This window comes from Zeugodacus cucurbitae, chromosome 4 (assembly GCF_028554725.1).
Source record: "Zeugodacus cucurbitae isolate PBARC_wt_2022May chromosome 4, idZeuCucr1.2, whole genome shotgun sequence".
Classification (NCBI taxonomy): domain Eukaryota; kingdom Metazoa; phylum Arthropoda; class Insecta; order Diptera; family Tephritidae; genus Zeugodacus; species Zeugodacus cucurbitae.
This window is the reverse complement of record NC_071669.1, coordinates 20,625,166-20,643,267: the sequence shown is the minus strand read 5'-3', so window position 1 is coordinate 20,643,267 and position 18,102 is coordinate 20,625,166. Positions and strand designations below refer to the sequence as shown.

General features: G+C 35.2%; 2 protein-coding genes across 3 annotated transcripts; one reads left to right on the top strand and one right to left on the bottom strand.

Moving 5' to 3' along the window:
• Window positions 1-1,251: 1,251 nt before the first annotated feature.
• LOC105216912 (disco-interacting protein 2) lies at window positions 1,252-14,739 on the top strand. Of its 2 annotated transcripts, none has more exons than XM_011191676.3 (17): window positions 1,252-1,911; window positions 2,308-2,382; window positions 2,989-3,336; window positions 3,411-3,539; window positions 3,622-3,815; window positions 3,878-3,971; window positions 4,057-4,609; window positions 4,663-5,000; window positions 5,668-6,975; window positions 10,341-10,450; window positions 10,530-10,611; window positions 12,044-12,148; window positions 12,366-12,735; window positions 12,855-13,515; window positions 13,588-14,042; window positions 14,185-14,333; window positions 14,442-14,739. In XM_011191676.3, exons 1-17 carry the CDS (start codon window positions 1,824-1,826, stop codon window positions 14,543-14,545), a joined length of 5,163 nt encoding a protein of 1,720 aa, XP_011189978.1. In that variant the 5' UTR covers window positions 1,252-1,823; the 3' UTR covers window positions 14,546-14,739. The 2 variants fall into 2 exon arrangements, with proteins under 2 accessions (XP_011189978.1, XP_011189970.1); XM_011191668.3 differs by having other exon boundaries at window positions 10,290-10,450.
• On the bottom strand, window positions 14,713-17,586 carry LOC105216902 (N-acylneuraminate cytidylyltransferase). The gene is made up of 5 exons (XM_011191656.3): window positions 16,819-17,586; window positions 16,576-16,766; window positions 16,280-16,484; window positions 16,053-16,226; window positions 14,713-14,920 (listed from the first exon to the last, which is right to left on the bottom strand). Exons 1-5 carry the CDS (start codon window positions 16,875-16,877, stop codon window positions 14,788-14,790), a joined length of 762 nt encoding a protein of 253 aa, XP_011189958.1. The 5' UTR covers window positions 16,878-17,586; the 3' UTR covers window positions 14,713-14,787.
• Between the last annotated feature and the right edge of the window lie 516 nt (window positions 17,587-18,102).

Genomic DNA, 18,102 nt, shown 5'->3' with positions numbered 1-18,102 from the left:
ACGATAGCGCAATAAACCTGTACTGTACCAAATACTGTATATGATCTATACTATAATATAACTTTTCCTATAACTTTTCATTGCTCCTGATATCGAATATAAAGAACTCAGTACTTTAGAATAATTTTTCACCGTAAATATCGGTAAATCTCTCAGATATTTTAATTTAATTCAGAGGAAATCTTTTTCTTCTAATAGCGTGTCTCTGTACCAGAAATGGTTAAAATCTGGTCAAAACTTCCCCTAGCTCTCATATAGCTATTATAGGATTTCCAAAAATACGATGGGCTTAATAGCTTATAAATCGGTTAATATATGATATATAACCTTAGATATAATGTATGTTGGTGGTGAAAATTAGTGAAATCGGTTCAGAAATTATCTCAGCCTATATATTATATATGATGATTTTCCTTTTTCTATTGGACTTTATGCCGAATATATGAGTCAAATTAATAAAAATATAGCAATAAATTGCGAGAGCATAAAATGTTCGGTTGCACCCGAACTTAGCCTTTCCTTACTTGTTTTTAATTATGATTTGAAAATGCTTTTAAAATAAATTTTAAAAATTACTAAAAAGTATTTTCTACTAAAGATAATTATAAAACGACAAAGATAATTTTAATATTTCTCAATAAACATAAGATGTGTTCCTTATCTCCATGAATGCTTCTTTTCGTTGGAAAACTATTTACATAAGTAATATTCGATACTTTTACCTGGAAAACGCCATTATATCCAGCTTTATCTGAAAGTGAAAGGGCATAAATACTACGAAGGATAAATGGCCTTCAGAAATTCCATAATGCATTTTGTAGCCTGGCTGAAGACAACAATTTAGTTATAACTGTAATAAAACTATACAAGAGACAGCAACATATGTTTAATCAACCGTATAACAGTTAGAGACACAAAATACGATGAGTCTTCAAGAACGATAAAATGTACGTGATAAATTTTTTGTGCTGCAAAATGTACTGTCAAACTGTCAATAGTCACGCTTTCTATGCTATTCTATGACTTGATAAGGAACGCTTTCTACACACTTTGATAAGGAACGTATTCGCCGTCTGCAATACTCTTGTTCAGCTCTATGCAATACGTGTAAATACTAGATCGTTGGTGCAGCTGATCACTGTATAATACGATAACGTGCTTCAATTCGGAATGACAAATACGCACAACTGATTTTTACGATAAAGAAAGCTTTAACAACCCTGTATATGTTGGGGGATTTCAATAACAGTTGATTGGCAACAATGTCAATTTGTTTTGTGTCAAAAAGGCGAAGTTCGTGCTACTTCGATTAATTCCTTTTATATAAAATTTAATATAGTTCGTTGTTACAAAGTAATAAATGAAAGTGGAGCATTTATCCATAAAGAGTTATGTGTATAAACGTATAACAGTAAAGAGTTTTGAATAATTACTGCATGTGTTTTCTGTGTCCAAGTTGAATCATCGGGGTTGGGCAACCAATGTCCAATTGCTCCGTCTACGAGAGTATTTGTGTGGATATGAATGATATTTTATGTACCTAGGATTTAAAACTGACAAGAATTTTACAGAGCTTGTGTATTGTGGTTGTATGGCAGTGAAAAAAATTTAATAATTTTTGTGTACAATAGTAATTTTGTGGTCATAAAACGTGCAAATCATTGTGATTATGTGCAAAGTGGTTTTGTCGAGAGAAATCGCTATCAAGTGAATAATACGATAGGTAAATTTTGTCGACAGGACTACGTCCTGTAACTTTAAGGGTGGGATACGACAAAACTAAAAAAACGGTACAAAGAAAAATAGAGATAAATATTGCAGAAATGTCTGCGAATTTGTTGGAAAATTTCGCAGCGCTTCCTGCTGATGTACGAGAAAAGTTAGCTGAGTTAGATTTGGAGTTATCTGAAGGTTTGTTGACTATTTTTTCCTTTACATGAACTGCTATATTACTTATATTCCTATATGTATGTATGTAAATATATGCCCTAATAGGAGTGCATTCAATTGCTCTTTTGTCTACTTGGTGTGATATGCGTACCATGTTAATCAAGTCTCCTATTATGTATACATATCGGCTGTGATACATATCTATATGTTTTCGTAATCTAGTGTACGTACATGTATATTTACATGCATGGACGAGATTAAATAAGCCAATTGATTTATTTTTTATGCTTCGACATTAGAACCGGCGTCTTAGCTTTCGTTTTAACTACATACATGTATACACATATGCATGTACATACATACATATAACTTTGTAACTTTTTATTTACTTTGATTTATAAATGCTTACTTTTTCAGGCGACATAACACAAAAGGGATATGAAAAGAAGCGAGCAAAATTGCTTCAACCGTTTTTAATACCGACAAATGAAGGTGAGACTTTTTCCTAATAATGAAAAAAGATAGCTTGAAATGTTTAAGTAATCAGCTGAATTGAAGTTATTTTTTATATTTCAATGAGTCACTTTAAAATATCTAATACTACATTGAACACTCACACTATTTGACTATTTGTTCTCATAACTACATGTACACAAGTATATTTTTGTTTTAAATTATACATCTTTGAGAATCTAGTACACAATTAAGCGCTTAATATATGATTAAGCTTCAATAACACTATCGTTTTTTAATATAAATGGTTAATAAAGCGTAGTAAGAAACTTACATATATAATTGTATGTATTTCCTTATTTAATTATTTGTTGTTTTGATATGTTTTTGTTTAATACATATTGGACACAAATAAATTCGGAAACATTGTTGTTGCTCATAGTAAGTTATAAAAAATCTAGACGACAAGTTAACAAGTTAAAATTAAATAAAGTTGTGATAAATTTAATACAATATAAAAAATTAATTAAAATTATTAGGTGAAATATATTAAACATCACAAAAATAATTTTTATAAAAATTAATTTTTGCAATTAACAATGTTTTTATTATAATTTTCTATTTTTCTGTTATTTTCTAAACTAGGAAATGAGGTGCTGAAAGATGCGGATAAGTGTGACAAACCCATGCCTCCTTACTATAATATTAAAACGCCGCAACCGCAAAATCCAAAGACTGTGAAAGACGGAGCCTTAGTATCGAGTGAGGGATACAGTTATGTAACTGAAGTTCCATCGCTACCATCATCTCATCAAAGACATTCCAATGCATCTAAAAAGTCAGAAAGTAGCCACCATTCGATGGGCAGTAGTGGTGGAGGTGGTGGTGGCAGTGGTAGTGGCCACATAGAGAGATCTGAGTCAGGCCATCAACATAGTAGACAACGACGTACACAGCGAAAGATTACACACAATGAGAAACGTTATCATTCCGGTAAGTTATTTCACATAGTCCACAGTATGGAGGCAATAACCAAGCTGATATACTTGTCGAAAATGTATGTTTAGAAGTGCGACAAGAGGCTGTGCAACAAGCGCTTGCTGCACTGAAAACTCGCCCGAAGCCTAGTTTGCCAATGCCATCGAAGAGAAGTTCTGTGCTCAATCGAAGTCCGGACCGCAATAATGATGATATTGGTGAGCGGTTGCAGATTGCACAGGATCTTACAACAAATAAATACAACAAATATTTTCATTTTATTTAATATATTATATTTAGATTCATCAACTGATGAAGAATCCATTCCTGAGGAAACAATTTCTCCCGACAAGGAGTACAATTATCCACGTGATCACGTTAGCAATATTATGGAGCCAATTATTAAACCACCCATACGAGACTCATCAATGGGCGGTGCACAAAATAAGCATAAGTACCCTGAACGGCGACCACCGCAGAATTTACCACCACTGGTAAATCGAATTATTGAAATTTCTAAATTTTGAAATAATTTAATATTTTTTCGTTTACACAGCCAACTTCAGACACTTCCAGCACGGAGTCGCCACCAACTGCTTATATGAAAGAAAATACTGATTTCACTAATAGCAAAGAGAAGCACAAGCCATGTAAATAAATTACAAAAACAAAAAAATCATTTTACTCATAATATTTATTGTGTAAACTAATTTCCAATAAAATTTAATATTACAGATGCCGCACCGGATATTACACAATTCAATAATACACGCCATGCCGCAGATCGTGTGACGCGCTATGTGAATGTCTCGCAGACCGATCTTGGCGAATCGGATACGAACGGCCGTTGGAAGGTATCAGCCAAAATTCAGCAACTGCTCAATACACTGAAACGTCCCAAGCGACGCCCATTGCCCGAATTTTACGAAGATAACGATATCGAACTCGAAATCGCCGCCAATCCCAAAGATCCAAACGCACCGAAGCCCGAAGGTAGTATTATGACTGCTGTGCAAGGTGAACAATTGGCCGTCGCAGCGGGCTTGCCACGCTCGCTGGAGGCGGCACTGCAACGTTATGGCGCCAATTCATTTAAATCGCCAATGGCGACAGTACTAGATCCAAATGGTAAGATCACCACGACATTAACATATGGCAAACTGTTGTCACGCGCACAAAAAATCGCTTATGCATTATCAACGAAAATCTTCAGTAAGGGCCCCGAACAGATTACACTGAAGCCCGGCGATCGTGTGGCTTTGGTTTACCCCAACAACGATCCATTGAGGTTTTAATTATTTAACATTTAATTGTAATTGTTGTAATAGTTTAAATTTACAGTTTCATTACCGCTTGGTATGGCTGCATGTTTCGTGGTCTTGTACCATTGCCAATCGAGTTGCCGCTCTCCAGCTCTGATACACCGCCACAACAAGTCGGCTTTCTGCTTAGTTCATGCGGCATCACGGTGGCGTTGACTTCTGAGGCCTGCTTGAAGGGTTTACCAAAATCCGCCACGGGTGAGATAGCCAAGTTGAAAGGCTGGCCACGGCTACAGTGGTTTGTAACAGAACATCTGCCAAAACCACCAAAAGACTTCAATGTTGGCAACATACGTATTGAGGACTCGGCCACAGCCTACATTGAGTATACAACCGATAAGGAGGGCAGTGTGATGGGTACGTATGAAAGGGGTTGTTGTGGAAGAAAGTGTACCTTGCAGTAGGAGTAGTAATTACACTGTAAAACACTCGGCTGGGTATTGGACCAAACTAATTTTGCCGGGAGATTGAGTCATACGTAAAAAATATATATATTCGATATTCGAAGTTAAGAGTCCAAATTCGAATTTCGAATAAAGGAATTTAAAAAAAAATATTACTTATTACAGAATATATGCAACTTTTTCGTAAGTTTCTTATATGACAGATGTTATAAGGGATTCAGTATTTCTCGATACAAAATTTTATTCGAAGATAAATGTTTGACCCTTCATAGCATCTATCATATAATCTTGACCGAAAAATTTTATACACCATCGAATTAAAAGAAAAATGTAGATTATATCCATTTTTTAGATTTTTAGTAACTAAAAAGCTTTTTTTCGAAGTCGACGTTCCAAATATTTCAATTTTGGTGCCCAACTTCGAAACTTCCAGAATACAATTTTTTTACTTATGATTCAATCTCCCGGAAAATATTAGTTTTCTCCAATACCCAAATCCAAATACCTCAAAAAAGTCGATTTGACCGTATAGTGTTATCGATAGCGCTGTGTAGAGTTTTTGACTTGAATTTTTTAATAGCATAACCGTAAATATTTATTTTTTATTTTCTCCCACTAAGGTGTCACCGTTACTCGTTTGGCCATGATGAATCATTGTCGTGCGCTCACCATGGCTTGCCACTACACCGAAGGTGAAACCATAGTTTGTGTGTTGGATTTTAAGCGTGAAGTTGGCTTGTGGCACGCTGTACTCACCTCAGTGTTGAATGGCATGCATGTGCTATTCATACCTTATGCTTTGATGAAATTGCGTCCCTCATCATGGATGCAACTGATCACCAAACATCGTGCTTCCTGTTGTCTGGTGAAGAGTCGTGACTTGCATTGGGGTCTATTGGCTACGAAAGATCACAAAGACATCTCTTTGTCATCGCTGCGTATGCTACTTGTTGCCGATGGCGCTAATCCATGGTCGCTTTCATCGTGTGATCAATTCTTAAATGTTTTCCAATCGAAGGGATTGCGTTCGGATGCGATCTGTCCATGTGCCAGTAGTTCTGAAGTGTTTACAGTGTCGCTGCGTCGACCTGGACGCTCTTCCACCGGTTTTAGTCAATCAGCAACTGGGCGTGGTGTCTTATCGATGGCAGCTTTATCACATGGTGTGGTGCGTGTAGATAGTGAAGACTCGCTCACATCACTGACACTCCAGGATTGCGGACAAGTGATGCCCGCTGCACAAATGGTGGTTGTGCGTTCGGAGGGCCTACCAGTGCTGTGTAAAACGGATCAAGTTGGTGAAATTTGTGTGACCAGCGGTTCAACGGGTATCGCCTATTACGGTTTAGACGGTCTCACCAATACGACATTCAAAGTTCAACCACTACTCGAAGATCCAGACACCACAAAAGATGAATCTACATTTAAACCGATCAGTGATGAGTATTATGTGCGTTCGGGTCTGCTCGGTTTTCTCGGACCGGGCGGTTTGGTGTTCGTGTGCGGTTCACGCGACGGTTTAATGACTGTAACGGGCAGGAAGCATAATGCGGACGATATTATCGCAACAGTATTAGCTGTGGAACCTATGCGTTTCATATATCGCGGTCGCATTGCCGTCTTCAGTATTAAAGTATTGCGCGATGAACGTGTTTGTGTTATAGCCGAGCAGCGTCCAGATTGTTCCGAAGAGGAGAGTTTCCAATGGATGTCACGCGTGTTACAAGCTGTCGATTCCATACATCAAGTGGGCATATACTGCTTAGCGCTCGTGCCACCAAATCATTTACCGAAAACTCCCTTGGGCGGCATACATTTGTGCGAGGCGCGTCGTCGCTTCCTAGAGGGTTCACTGCACCCGGCTAATGTGCTAATGTGTCCACACACATGCGTAACTAATCTACCAAAACCGCGTGAAATACATCAAGGTGAGTTTTTTGCTGGTGCGAGTACAGAACCTCTTTTTTTAGGCACTCAATATAATAGAAACAGAAAATTACATACCAACAACAACACTACGCTAATGTTTCACATACTAAAACAACTGCCAACAATTGCTTTGTGCCCAAAACATTTGAGTATTATATGTAGTTGGCATTGGTTAAGTATTAAATGTCCGGTAGAATTAGCTTCAAGAATACTTTTACAAAAATTGCTAATTAGACTGCTTGGAGGGACAAGTGATTATAGAAAATTTGAAAAGCTTCAAAAGATATTACTTTTTAAAAACTTTTAATAAATTCTTAATTTTTTTTTTAAATAAATGTTTATTTTTTTTATAAATTTTAATTTTTTTTATATATTTTGAAAATTTTTATTTTTTTTTTAATTTTGAAATTTTTGTTTATACATTTTTTATCTTTTAAATAAAATTTTTATTTTTTATAAATATTTAAATTATTTGGATAAACTTTAAATTTGTTTAAATAAATTTTTATTTTTTTAAATACATTTTTGTCTCAAATGTAAACAAAAAAGCAACTGTTGTGTCATTTGACATTTTACCAGTGACAGTCTGATAAAAGTTTAGGCAGAGAAATAGATATGTGAACCATATTCTAATATCCCGTTTTTTAATTTAAGAAATCCTTCCGAGTATTTAAGTGGAGCATACTTAATATTTACTTATATACCGTTCTTTGTTTTACTTTAGAGATTATTTATTTGGGCACGAGTAACACGCTACTAAACAAAGTCACACACAAACGTACATATATACAGACATATCAACTGTGGTGAAAGTTAAACTTGCGCATTACACATTGCATTGGTTTAATGTGTGTATATATTATATGAAAGGAGGGTTGTTCAACATTAAAATTTGGCCATTTCAAAAATCGATATTTGCGTTTTAGATCGGCAAAGTTTTTATAAAATTAATATTAAATTACACAATTTATTAAATTTTTTCGTTACTTATATAGTTTTTCAAGTTTTTATAATTTAATTTCGACTAAAAAATAAAAATATATATAATAACTGATTGTAAAAGCAACTTAAGTAAGAATATTTACACTTTATTATTTGCAAAAATAAAAATTAAAAATGTATACGCACTCTTTTATATCTATAGATTTATAATCTTCAACAAAATTTGTTTTTGTTGACGAATTTCAGTAGAAGAAAACAATTTTCTACCCGAATTTTAATACAGAAATAATAGAAATACAGTTATGTACAAAACAATAGGGTCACGCACTCAGATTGTGCTAAGGCCAAAATAACCTTTAAAACGAATTAATTAATTAATATAATAATTAATCGTATTCTTCACTGTTTATGAAATTGAAATCTTAAATGAAAATTAAAAATTTGCTTTTCACATAATTTAAAAAAATGTTTAGTCGCTTCAAATATAAAAATAGGACCAAAGCCAAAAGATGCTAAAACGCATAATTAATATTATTATTATGTGGAATATGTTTTACAATTAATATTTTGTAGAATAATATATAGCTATTACTTACATGATAACATCAACAATATTGACCAAAAACGATTGGTAGGGTGTGTTTGGGGCCATTGTCTTACTGATATACCCATTTTAAAGGCATTTTACACTCAGCACAAGTTAACATATTATCTTCAAGTATTTGAACATAAAGGTGTTTGTCTATAATTTTCTTAATTGAAAATATTGACCCAACGCCAGGCCAGGAAAAACACCTATACACCATAATGCAACTATCAATTACAATTACAATGTATATTTTGTCGCGTTATATTGCGTTTGAATGATTTTTAGCATTTATAAAAAATAACGTTAGTTTCAAATGTTGCTAACTAAGTGTTTCTTAGAACTACGATGTCCACTAATAATTTCACCAAGGAATTCAATAGCCTTAGAATTTAAGGCAATCTACCTTTTTAAAAAATATGATCCTATTAGTTTGTCCATAGCTGTATATTTTCTGCTTCTATTTTTTATTTTTATTTTTATTGTACGCGTACAAATTTAATTTCTATTTAAAGACTAAATTTTGTGATTTTTAACCTTTTTTGTTTCTATTAATTTAATTTGGCATTGGAAGAATCTTATTTTTTCAAGTCCATTAGAGCCCTGTTTTGCTAGGCAGTTTTTTTCACGGCCATACTTGTTGCAATTTTTTTTCTAATTTTTCAGTTTTTCAACAAGAATTTTCATTTTTAATGTAGGTACATAGATTGTAATAAACGTAATTGTAATTTTTACCTATATTAATCTAAATTTTAACTGATTCGTTAGCTCGATTTTCATGCCTTGTCAGAACTTTTTTTGTATATTTTTTATTCTCAGTGCAAAAATCGAACTCGTGTCACGTTAATATTTTTGGCAATAAAGTAATTTTGAACCCAACAAATATCGATTTTTTTTTAGTGTTTTTTGAAATAATTTTTTCTTTTAACAACGAAAACTCAGTCTTTTTGTTTTGCAACTTTTAAACATTACACTTATGCTATTATAATAATATTTTGGTCTAATTTTTCTAAACGCCTTTGAAACTTTACGGAAATTTTCGGTAAAACGCTTCTAAAACTCTGCAAAAACAACAACAACAAGCATTACATATTAACCAAACAATACACTGAGTATGTACATATGTATGTATGCACATGTGTTTGTTGTACTTACACTAAAGTTTTCTATGTGATTTGTGTCTTCTAAATTGTTTACGTCATTAATTTTATGACTTGGTTGCTGCTGCATTTAAACGAATTGTTCATCTACTATGTTATTATATGTATTCTCATTCTCATCGGTTTATTGTCATATTCGCAATCATTTCATTAATTTTACTGTGTATATTAAACAACAAAGACAACAAAGAAGAAGCAGAACAATCAAAAACATAATTGTCTTAACAAATGCTTTTATTATTATTATAAAAAAAATTGTAATTATTTTTCTTTTCTTCATTATGCTGCCTCTTTTCGAAACCATTACTTTGATGCAACCATAATCAACATTGTACACACTTGAAAACATAACCAACCACCAAACTACACTTCTACTACTACTACCATTACCACTACCACTACTGCTACTGCTACTATTGCTATGATTAACACGAAACAATATATATGTTTATGTTTGTTTGAACAACATAATAATTATAAATAATAATACTGCAATGTTACACTGTAACTTATTATTCATCATGCATATGTATAAATAACGAATTGGTTGATATGAATGAAATTGTTACAATCTAAATCCAATAAAAAAAATCAAAAACAAAAAAAATGTACTAACATCAAAAAGGTGTGCAAACTGCAACTGCAAAAATAAGCTCATCTGGATGTGGTATTACAGACACGTCTGTTGGACCCGCCTCAGTGATGGTTGGGAATTTAGTGCAGGGCAACCGTTTAGCCATCGCGCAAGGACGGGACATCGGCCTGTCCGAGGAGAATGAACGTAAGGTAAGTCGCACAGTAGTGTGTAATAGAAAAAAGTATTATTTCGTTGAAAACTCTCTTAATAATTTCACTACAATTTCAGCATCAATTAATAACTGGCGTGTTGCGTTGGCGTGCTAATACCTCACCGGATCATATCATTTTTACGTTATTGAATTCGAAAGGTGAGTTTTAACATTGGAACTGTATGTGACTAATGGAATGTAAAGCATTTTCAGTATAATTATTATTTTTTAAATTTTAATTGCATATGAAAATGGTTTTGAAATTAAAAATTTAAATTTTAAATTTGTTAGAAACATTTACACCTAAAAGTAGGCAACTTTTTTTTATATGTAGGCGCGTACACTGTATTGAAACGGTATTATTTTTCGAATAATGGATACACTTATTTATAGTATTTCGCTTCTCTGATACTATAGTAACCAAAAACTCTATTCAAAATATTCAAATAAAAAATATGAATTATCCGTTTATATTGATATTAATGAAATTCTTTATTTCTGTGAAAGTACATTCCATGCCATTATGTATGGAACTCAATTTCTTTTGCATGGCCACCATGAAAACGCTTGCAGAAGTCCAGACGCTAAACCCAATTTTCGACAGTTTTCAAGCATACATATATCGGCCGATTCGTATTGATATTCGTACAAAGTTCATCAATCATCACTGGCTTGTTGGCATAGACCAATGACTTGACGTAGCCCAACAGGAAATTGTCTAACGGCGTCAAATCGCACGACCGAGGCAGCAAACTGACTCGGCCATTTCGTGAGATAATACGTTCACCTAACTTGGTTTTCAATAAATCGATTGTGACATTCGCTGTGTGGCTTATGGCACCGTCCTATTGGAGCCTTGAAAATGTATCACGCGATATCTCTCACACACATTTTCGATGAGTTTTAAGCCACGGGAATAAGCTTGTTGCCTTTAAAGAAATTCTATATACACCTCTTGGTAAGCTTCGTGTTATTCGTCCTTTTGAAAGGCCCCTTTTTGAAATTTTATTAGATATTTCAAATTTCATTGGGGAGGTTTTTTTAAATGTGGTGGGTCCTAAACCCTATGCACAACCTCAGAAGCTGGCTTCGCCTTCAAACGGATGTCTGTTGGCTGCCCAGAGGATACTTGTCTAAAACCGGAAGTCGTGAGCTGCTTGAGGCATATGCAATATAATTGTTCCTGGTCACTCCCAAGTGAATGACAATCAGAAACTTTCCTCACTTGCGTGAACTTCTACATATGTCCCCATCCCTATACTCTTATTATAATTGAACTCCTTCTAACTTTCTGAGAGCTTATATTTGGGTGCCTTCTAACAAATTCAATGACTTTTTGGGCAGTTTTTTCGTCTTTCCGTTGTTGTGGGCCTCGTGATGTGAGTTTATTTCTCAGTTTAAGCAACTTCATAGATCCAGATTATACATTAAAACATATGATAAATGTCTCTGCTATTAATATGAACATAACTATATATATCAAACTTTTGAAGCAGTCAATAATTTCTTTAAAAAAAAATAATATGTAGACTTTTAAAATATATATATTCATTATTAAATTATTTATATTATATATATATTCCTTTTAAAGGTGCTATCGCAAAGACTTTGACATGCTCCGAATTGCACAAACGAGCTGAGAAAATAGCAGCTCTTTTGCAGGAACGAGGGCGTATTGAACCCGGCGATCATGTTGGTAAGTTTTGAAATTAAACTATTTTGAGCTTAAGTTAGAAATTAATTTCAAAATGTTGAAGACTTCACAAGTTAGGCCGCAAAAATAACATATAGGTAATTTTAAGCAATTGGTCATGTATTATATATAATTTTAGATATATGTATGTTAGATACAGAGAGTTAGCCTTCGTCAAAACTAAAATAACCTTACCTTTCTTGATTTAACCCAATTTAAGCTCTAATATTTCCACCCGGCTTGGATTTATTGTGCGCATTCTATGGTTGTCTCTATTTGGCTGCTATACCAATTACTATAAGACCACCACATCCACAGAATCTTATAACGACCCTACCAACTGTACGCATGATTGTTGATGTCTCCAAGAGTGTTATTGTGCTGTCTATACAACCGATTATAAAATTGCTAAAATCACGTGAAGCATCTGCCTCCATTGATCCGAAGACTTGGCCACCAATATTGGATATTGATGACAATCCAAAACGGAAATTAATGTCAATTGCGAATGCACCGTTAGACTCGACGGCATACTTGGACTTTAGTGTATCCACTTGTGGACGCTTAAGTGGTGTTAACATTACACATCGGTAAGCTAGTGTTGAATTTGAATTTAATATAAAACCTTTAATATTTGCAACCGTCAAAAAATATTTGTATAGAAATATATCACTAACTCTATTAATATTATTTTTTTTCGCACTAACAGTTCTCTCTCTAGTCTCTGCGCAAGCTTGAAATTAGCCTGCGAATTATATCCTTCTCGTCACGTTGCACTCTGCCTAGATCCCTATTGTGGTCTAGGCTTCGCTATGTGGACCTTAATTGGTGTGTATAGCGGTCATCATTCGATACTCATTGCACCCTACGAGGTCGAAACGAATCCCAGTCTATGGCTATCAACACTCTCGCATTATCGTGTGCGCGACACCTTCTGTTCGTACGGCGTCATCGAGCTGTGCACCAAAGCGCTCAGCAATTCGATACCGATGCTCAAGCAACGTAACGTCGACTTGCGTTGCGTGCGCACATGCGTCGTGGTGGCTGAAGAGCGTCCGCGCGTACAATTGACACAACAATTTTGTAAACTCTTCCAAGCGCTCGGCTTGAATACACGCTGTGTTTCCACCTCGTTCGGTTGTCGTGTCAATCCAGCCATTTGCGTACAAGGCGCTAGCTCGGCGGAGAGCGCACAGGTCTATGTGGATTTGCGTGCGTTGCGCAATAACCGCGTGGCGCTGGTGGAGCGCGGTGCACCGAATTCGTTGTGTCTGATCGAATCGGGCAAACTGTTGCCCGGTGTCAAGGTGATTATTGCCAATCCGGAGACGAAGGGACACTGTGGCGATTCGCATTTGGGTGAAATTTGGGTGAGTTTACTTGGCAACTTGCAAAAATGAGTGTTTTGAAATATTTAAAAATATGCTTTTAATAATTTCCAGGTGCAATCACCACACAACGCCAATGGCTACTTCACTATTTATGGCGATGAAACGGATTACAATGATCACTTCAATGCGAAACTAGTGACCGGCGCAACAACCGAAGTCTACGCACGTACTGGCTATTTGGGCTTCTTGCGACGCACCGAATGCTCGCAAGCCGTTTCGATTTTAGACGAAACCACGCCCAGTGTGGCCAGTCGTGACAGTGACAATGAATCGCTCAATTCAATGAGTCAGTTACACTTGAATTTCTCGGCGATGTCGACGGGACCGCAAGCGCCCAGCATTAGCGGTGATCCGAGCACCATAAGCAATGTCAACGATCAGGAACTACACGACGCAGTTTATGTGGTGGGCGCTCTGGATGAAGTGATTACATTGCGTGGCATGAATTATCATCCCATTGATATAGAGAATTCGGTGTTGAGGTGTCATAAGAAAATCGCTGAGTGGTATGTTTGTGTGAAAGTAGTATATTTGTGTGCAAAATAAATAATTATTTTTTATTTCTTATTTTTTTTAATTATTTTTTTATTTTTCATTTATTTTTATTATATATTTTAAATTATTATTATTTTTATTAATCTAATACAGTGCCGTTTTCACCTGGACCAATTTATTGGTTGTTGTTGTTGAGCTGGATGGCAATGAATCCGAAGCATTAGACTTGGTACCATTAGTAACTAATACAGTCTTAGAAGAGCACCAACTGATTGTTGGCGTTGTCGTAGTAGTCGATCCAGGTAAGTCTCTCATAAAATGTGCAAAAATATATTTTTTCTGATTTTTTTTTCCAAAATTCCATATCAACTTTTATAATAATTCATATGCAATTCTCCACCATTTCACAGGCGTTGTGCCCATCAATAGTCGTGGCGAGAAACAACGAATGCATTTACGTGATGGCTTTTTGGCTGATCAACTTGATCCCATTTATGTTGCATACAATATGTAAATATCCATAACAATAGCGTTACATGACAAACATACCAGCATACATACATACATACAATACGTACATACATATATATGACGATACATGAAAATGAAATTATTTATTATACACTATTACTTTAAGCTTATAAATAAAAATAATAATAATAATATTAATAAAAAAATATGTTTAAATATTTTATAGTACTCAAATGAGTTGATTTGGCTTTTCATTTATTTTTTATTAGTATTTGTCTAATATGCTCAATGCAGATTTGGATTGGTTGTTGAATTTTTACAACTCATTTTGTTTTGCATCAGACATTCGGCCATTAAAAGGTCCGTGTATGTGTCGATCTCCATTGCGTCAGCTGCGTCGATTTCCACTACACCACATCTGTGAATAAGTAATATGAAAATAGATTGAATTGAGGTTAGGTTGTGGTAAGCTTACTACTGGTCTGGCTATGCCAGTGATATTCGAGTATAGTGTGAACACTTAAATGGAATAATTTGTTTATGCGCTAGTCGAGTTTAAATAATCGAAACTAATCAAATGTTATAGACATCTAACGGTAGTATTTATAACCTAACCTAACCTAAATCCATACTGTACTTTCACTTGGACATTCAAAAAGTAGTTGATGTTTCAAGCAGCATTTCAGTAACTGGTCATATCTTTAAATTTACATGCATCCGCTTACGGACTAGAACTGTCCACCATATAGTCGGGAGCTTTCTAGCCAAGGTCTACCCCATCTTTAAGTGTTCGTTGTTCCTCAATAGCACAGCATTTAACGGTAGGGTCTTACTATGGAATGGGGTACAAAGAAGAGCCTGATCAAGGTATGATGCGACTGTGTCGAGAATCAGCGTGGTTGTAAGCTTTTAAACTGATCAGTCTCAAATGGAGCTTACGGATATCTGACGCCCTTCGTGATCAGATAGTTTTACATGCGTAGCGGGGCGAGCGGACCTGCTTTCCCCTACACTCGAAGATCCAAGAATGAATACAAATAAATAGAAGAGAACAAAAAACAACAGAGCCGCTATGTCATATGGGAGGATCTAACTAGCTGTTCCGAAAAAAGAACTGAGTTCTCGTCGAGCTCTAAAAAAGCCGTCGGAAAGACAGAAGTTAAGTTTGATCTAGAGGTAAAGGCGATCATCGGCACTGGAGTTGCAGATAAAGTAACTTCAGTAGAGCAATAAATATAAAACAAAAACAACAGAGAAGTCCGGCGCTCCGTCAGAGAAGTCGGAAGGTACTATATACTTGTTCCAAAAAAAGAACTGCATGCTACGAGCTCTAAGTAGACCGGTGAAAAGACAGAAGCTAAGCTTGACCTAAAGGCAAATGCAAGTACCAGCATTTGAATTGTAGCTAACACTAACTGCAGGAAGGCAACAACATCGATGGCAGCCGGATCCACGTTAATGACCCAACAAAAAACGAGGTATGCGGAGAAGCGCCTTGTTACATTCTTATAAAGAACTGTTATTATTATTATTATAGTTGTTGTACTTACTTGTCATTTTGAAATCTCTGTTCCACCTCTATCAAGTGCCTTGTGGAAAAATAAAACATTCCTGTTTCAATCAATTCACCTGACCAATCTTGTCGCCGTGGTCTGCGAGCTGGATCGAAATTTAATGGCACTACAGCTTCTTCTGCTTGGATTTGCCAACGCAATTTATACGATCTAAAATGTAAATTATGTAATTTAAAAAATAAAAAATGTTTTGATAAAGGTACCTGGTAACGGCAAAAACGCAATCCTTCGTCTTAAATCGGTTCAGAGCATCCTTTATGTATTGATTTTTCAAAAATATGGAAGTACATTGGAATAACGCGAATCTATTGATATTTTCGTGTTTTTGTAGGAATTCCTTAACGGATTCCAAGGATGAAGTATTGTCCTGAGCATAGATTGGGTCTCTCCTGTGTACCAGCGCACCAACTTTCATATACAAATTGGAAGTTTGATATTTGATAAGCGGGTTAATGAGCTACTAATGTGGTTATTTTAAATTCAATAATTCCTGACTTACATTTAGTAGCTTCCTCTACTATTGCATCACTGTCCGTCGATACCCAAATGTGTTGAAATAAGTCTGAGCTATTTAATACAGTTATCGTACGTGCTAGTAATGAAATTCCACCGAGTTCTTTCAGATTTTTATTTGGTATACCTTTGGAACCACCTCGTGCCAGTATCAAAGCATCTACTTCCTGCTCAGGGCTACGAAGTAAAATAATAATGTAGTCAGGATTATTTTGGCTCCTTTGCTCACCTTAAACTCAGTGCATATCCTTGTAGGTAAAAAAATAGCAAAAAATGTAAAGTAGACATTTCACTTGTCGAAAGTTTAACACTTGCCACGAGAAGCTGCACACTTCTGATTCAGATTATTGGATTAAATTAACGTTAAACGTTATATTAAAGCAAGAATGGTTAATTTAGATTGTGGCGCAGCGTAAATACAAGGGTGGTCGGATGAGAGTCAACAAAAATAAATCGCACGAGGCAAGATTTGGAGAATGGTGCAGCACCTTGTGTCATAATTTCATTAACTTGACCGTGACGACGGTGGAGGTTGTACCAACGCGTTGTAATAACTAAAAAACTATTTTGTTTTCGTCAATTGAAATCAGTTTTTAGTAGTTGAAGTACAGCAGTACAGCAGATCTCATGAACTCCAGAGTACAGTTTCCGAAAGATGAGTCTCAGGCTTCGTCGCATCAGGTTCATCAAGAGTACCCCATTGTTTAGCCTATTTAGTGGCCTCCGTGGTTATTGTTGTAGTTGCAGGAAACATTAACCAAATATTTGGTAAACAATTTTGCCGAGTTAATAGTTCTCAGTCTGGTTCGTTCCGATTATGTTGGCCCGTGGGCTGAGGGAATGGATTCCTGGATCTCTGATGGGTACCTCGGATACAAGCTTCAACGAGTCACTAAACGGGACAGAAAAACTGATTTCTCAAGCTCAATATTTCATGCAGGATATAACCCATGGAATATTTTTTTATATGTCTACGGTTTTAGCTAACTCCGTTGACATTATTTACTTTACGAAAAAAGTGAAATCTGCTTATAAAAATATAGCAATATCGTTCAGCAATAGGGATCCATCGGAACATCTGTCCATTCCAACGTTTACCATTGACCTGATATGGTAGAATGGATTCAGAGTTTTCAGCTCTAAAAAACACCGATATAATAAACAAAAAGCTCCCACGAAGTGAAAGATGGACAAAAGAAAAAGCGAATGCACTCATAAAGGAAGGTTTACTACAGATAATCAGCTCTCTGGAATCTCCTAAATTCAGACGGAACTGTTGAAATAATTACCTTTTTATTACATTCTCATCCGATTTCTTAAACTCCCTTTACCTTTACCGATTACGCTAACTTTTGTGTTAACTCGCAGAAATCTCCGATGTTGCAGCACTCACTTACTTGTGTAAACGTGGTATAAAAAATCTTATATGCATGAAAATTTAAATACACATAACTTTAATTAAACATATATTTTTTGGAAATAAAATAAAAGATTTTTTTAATTTCTTATATCT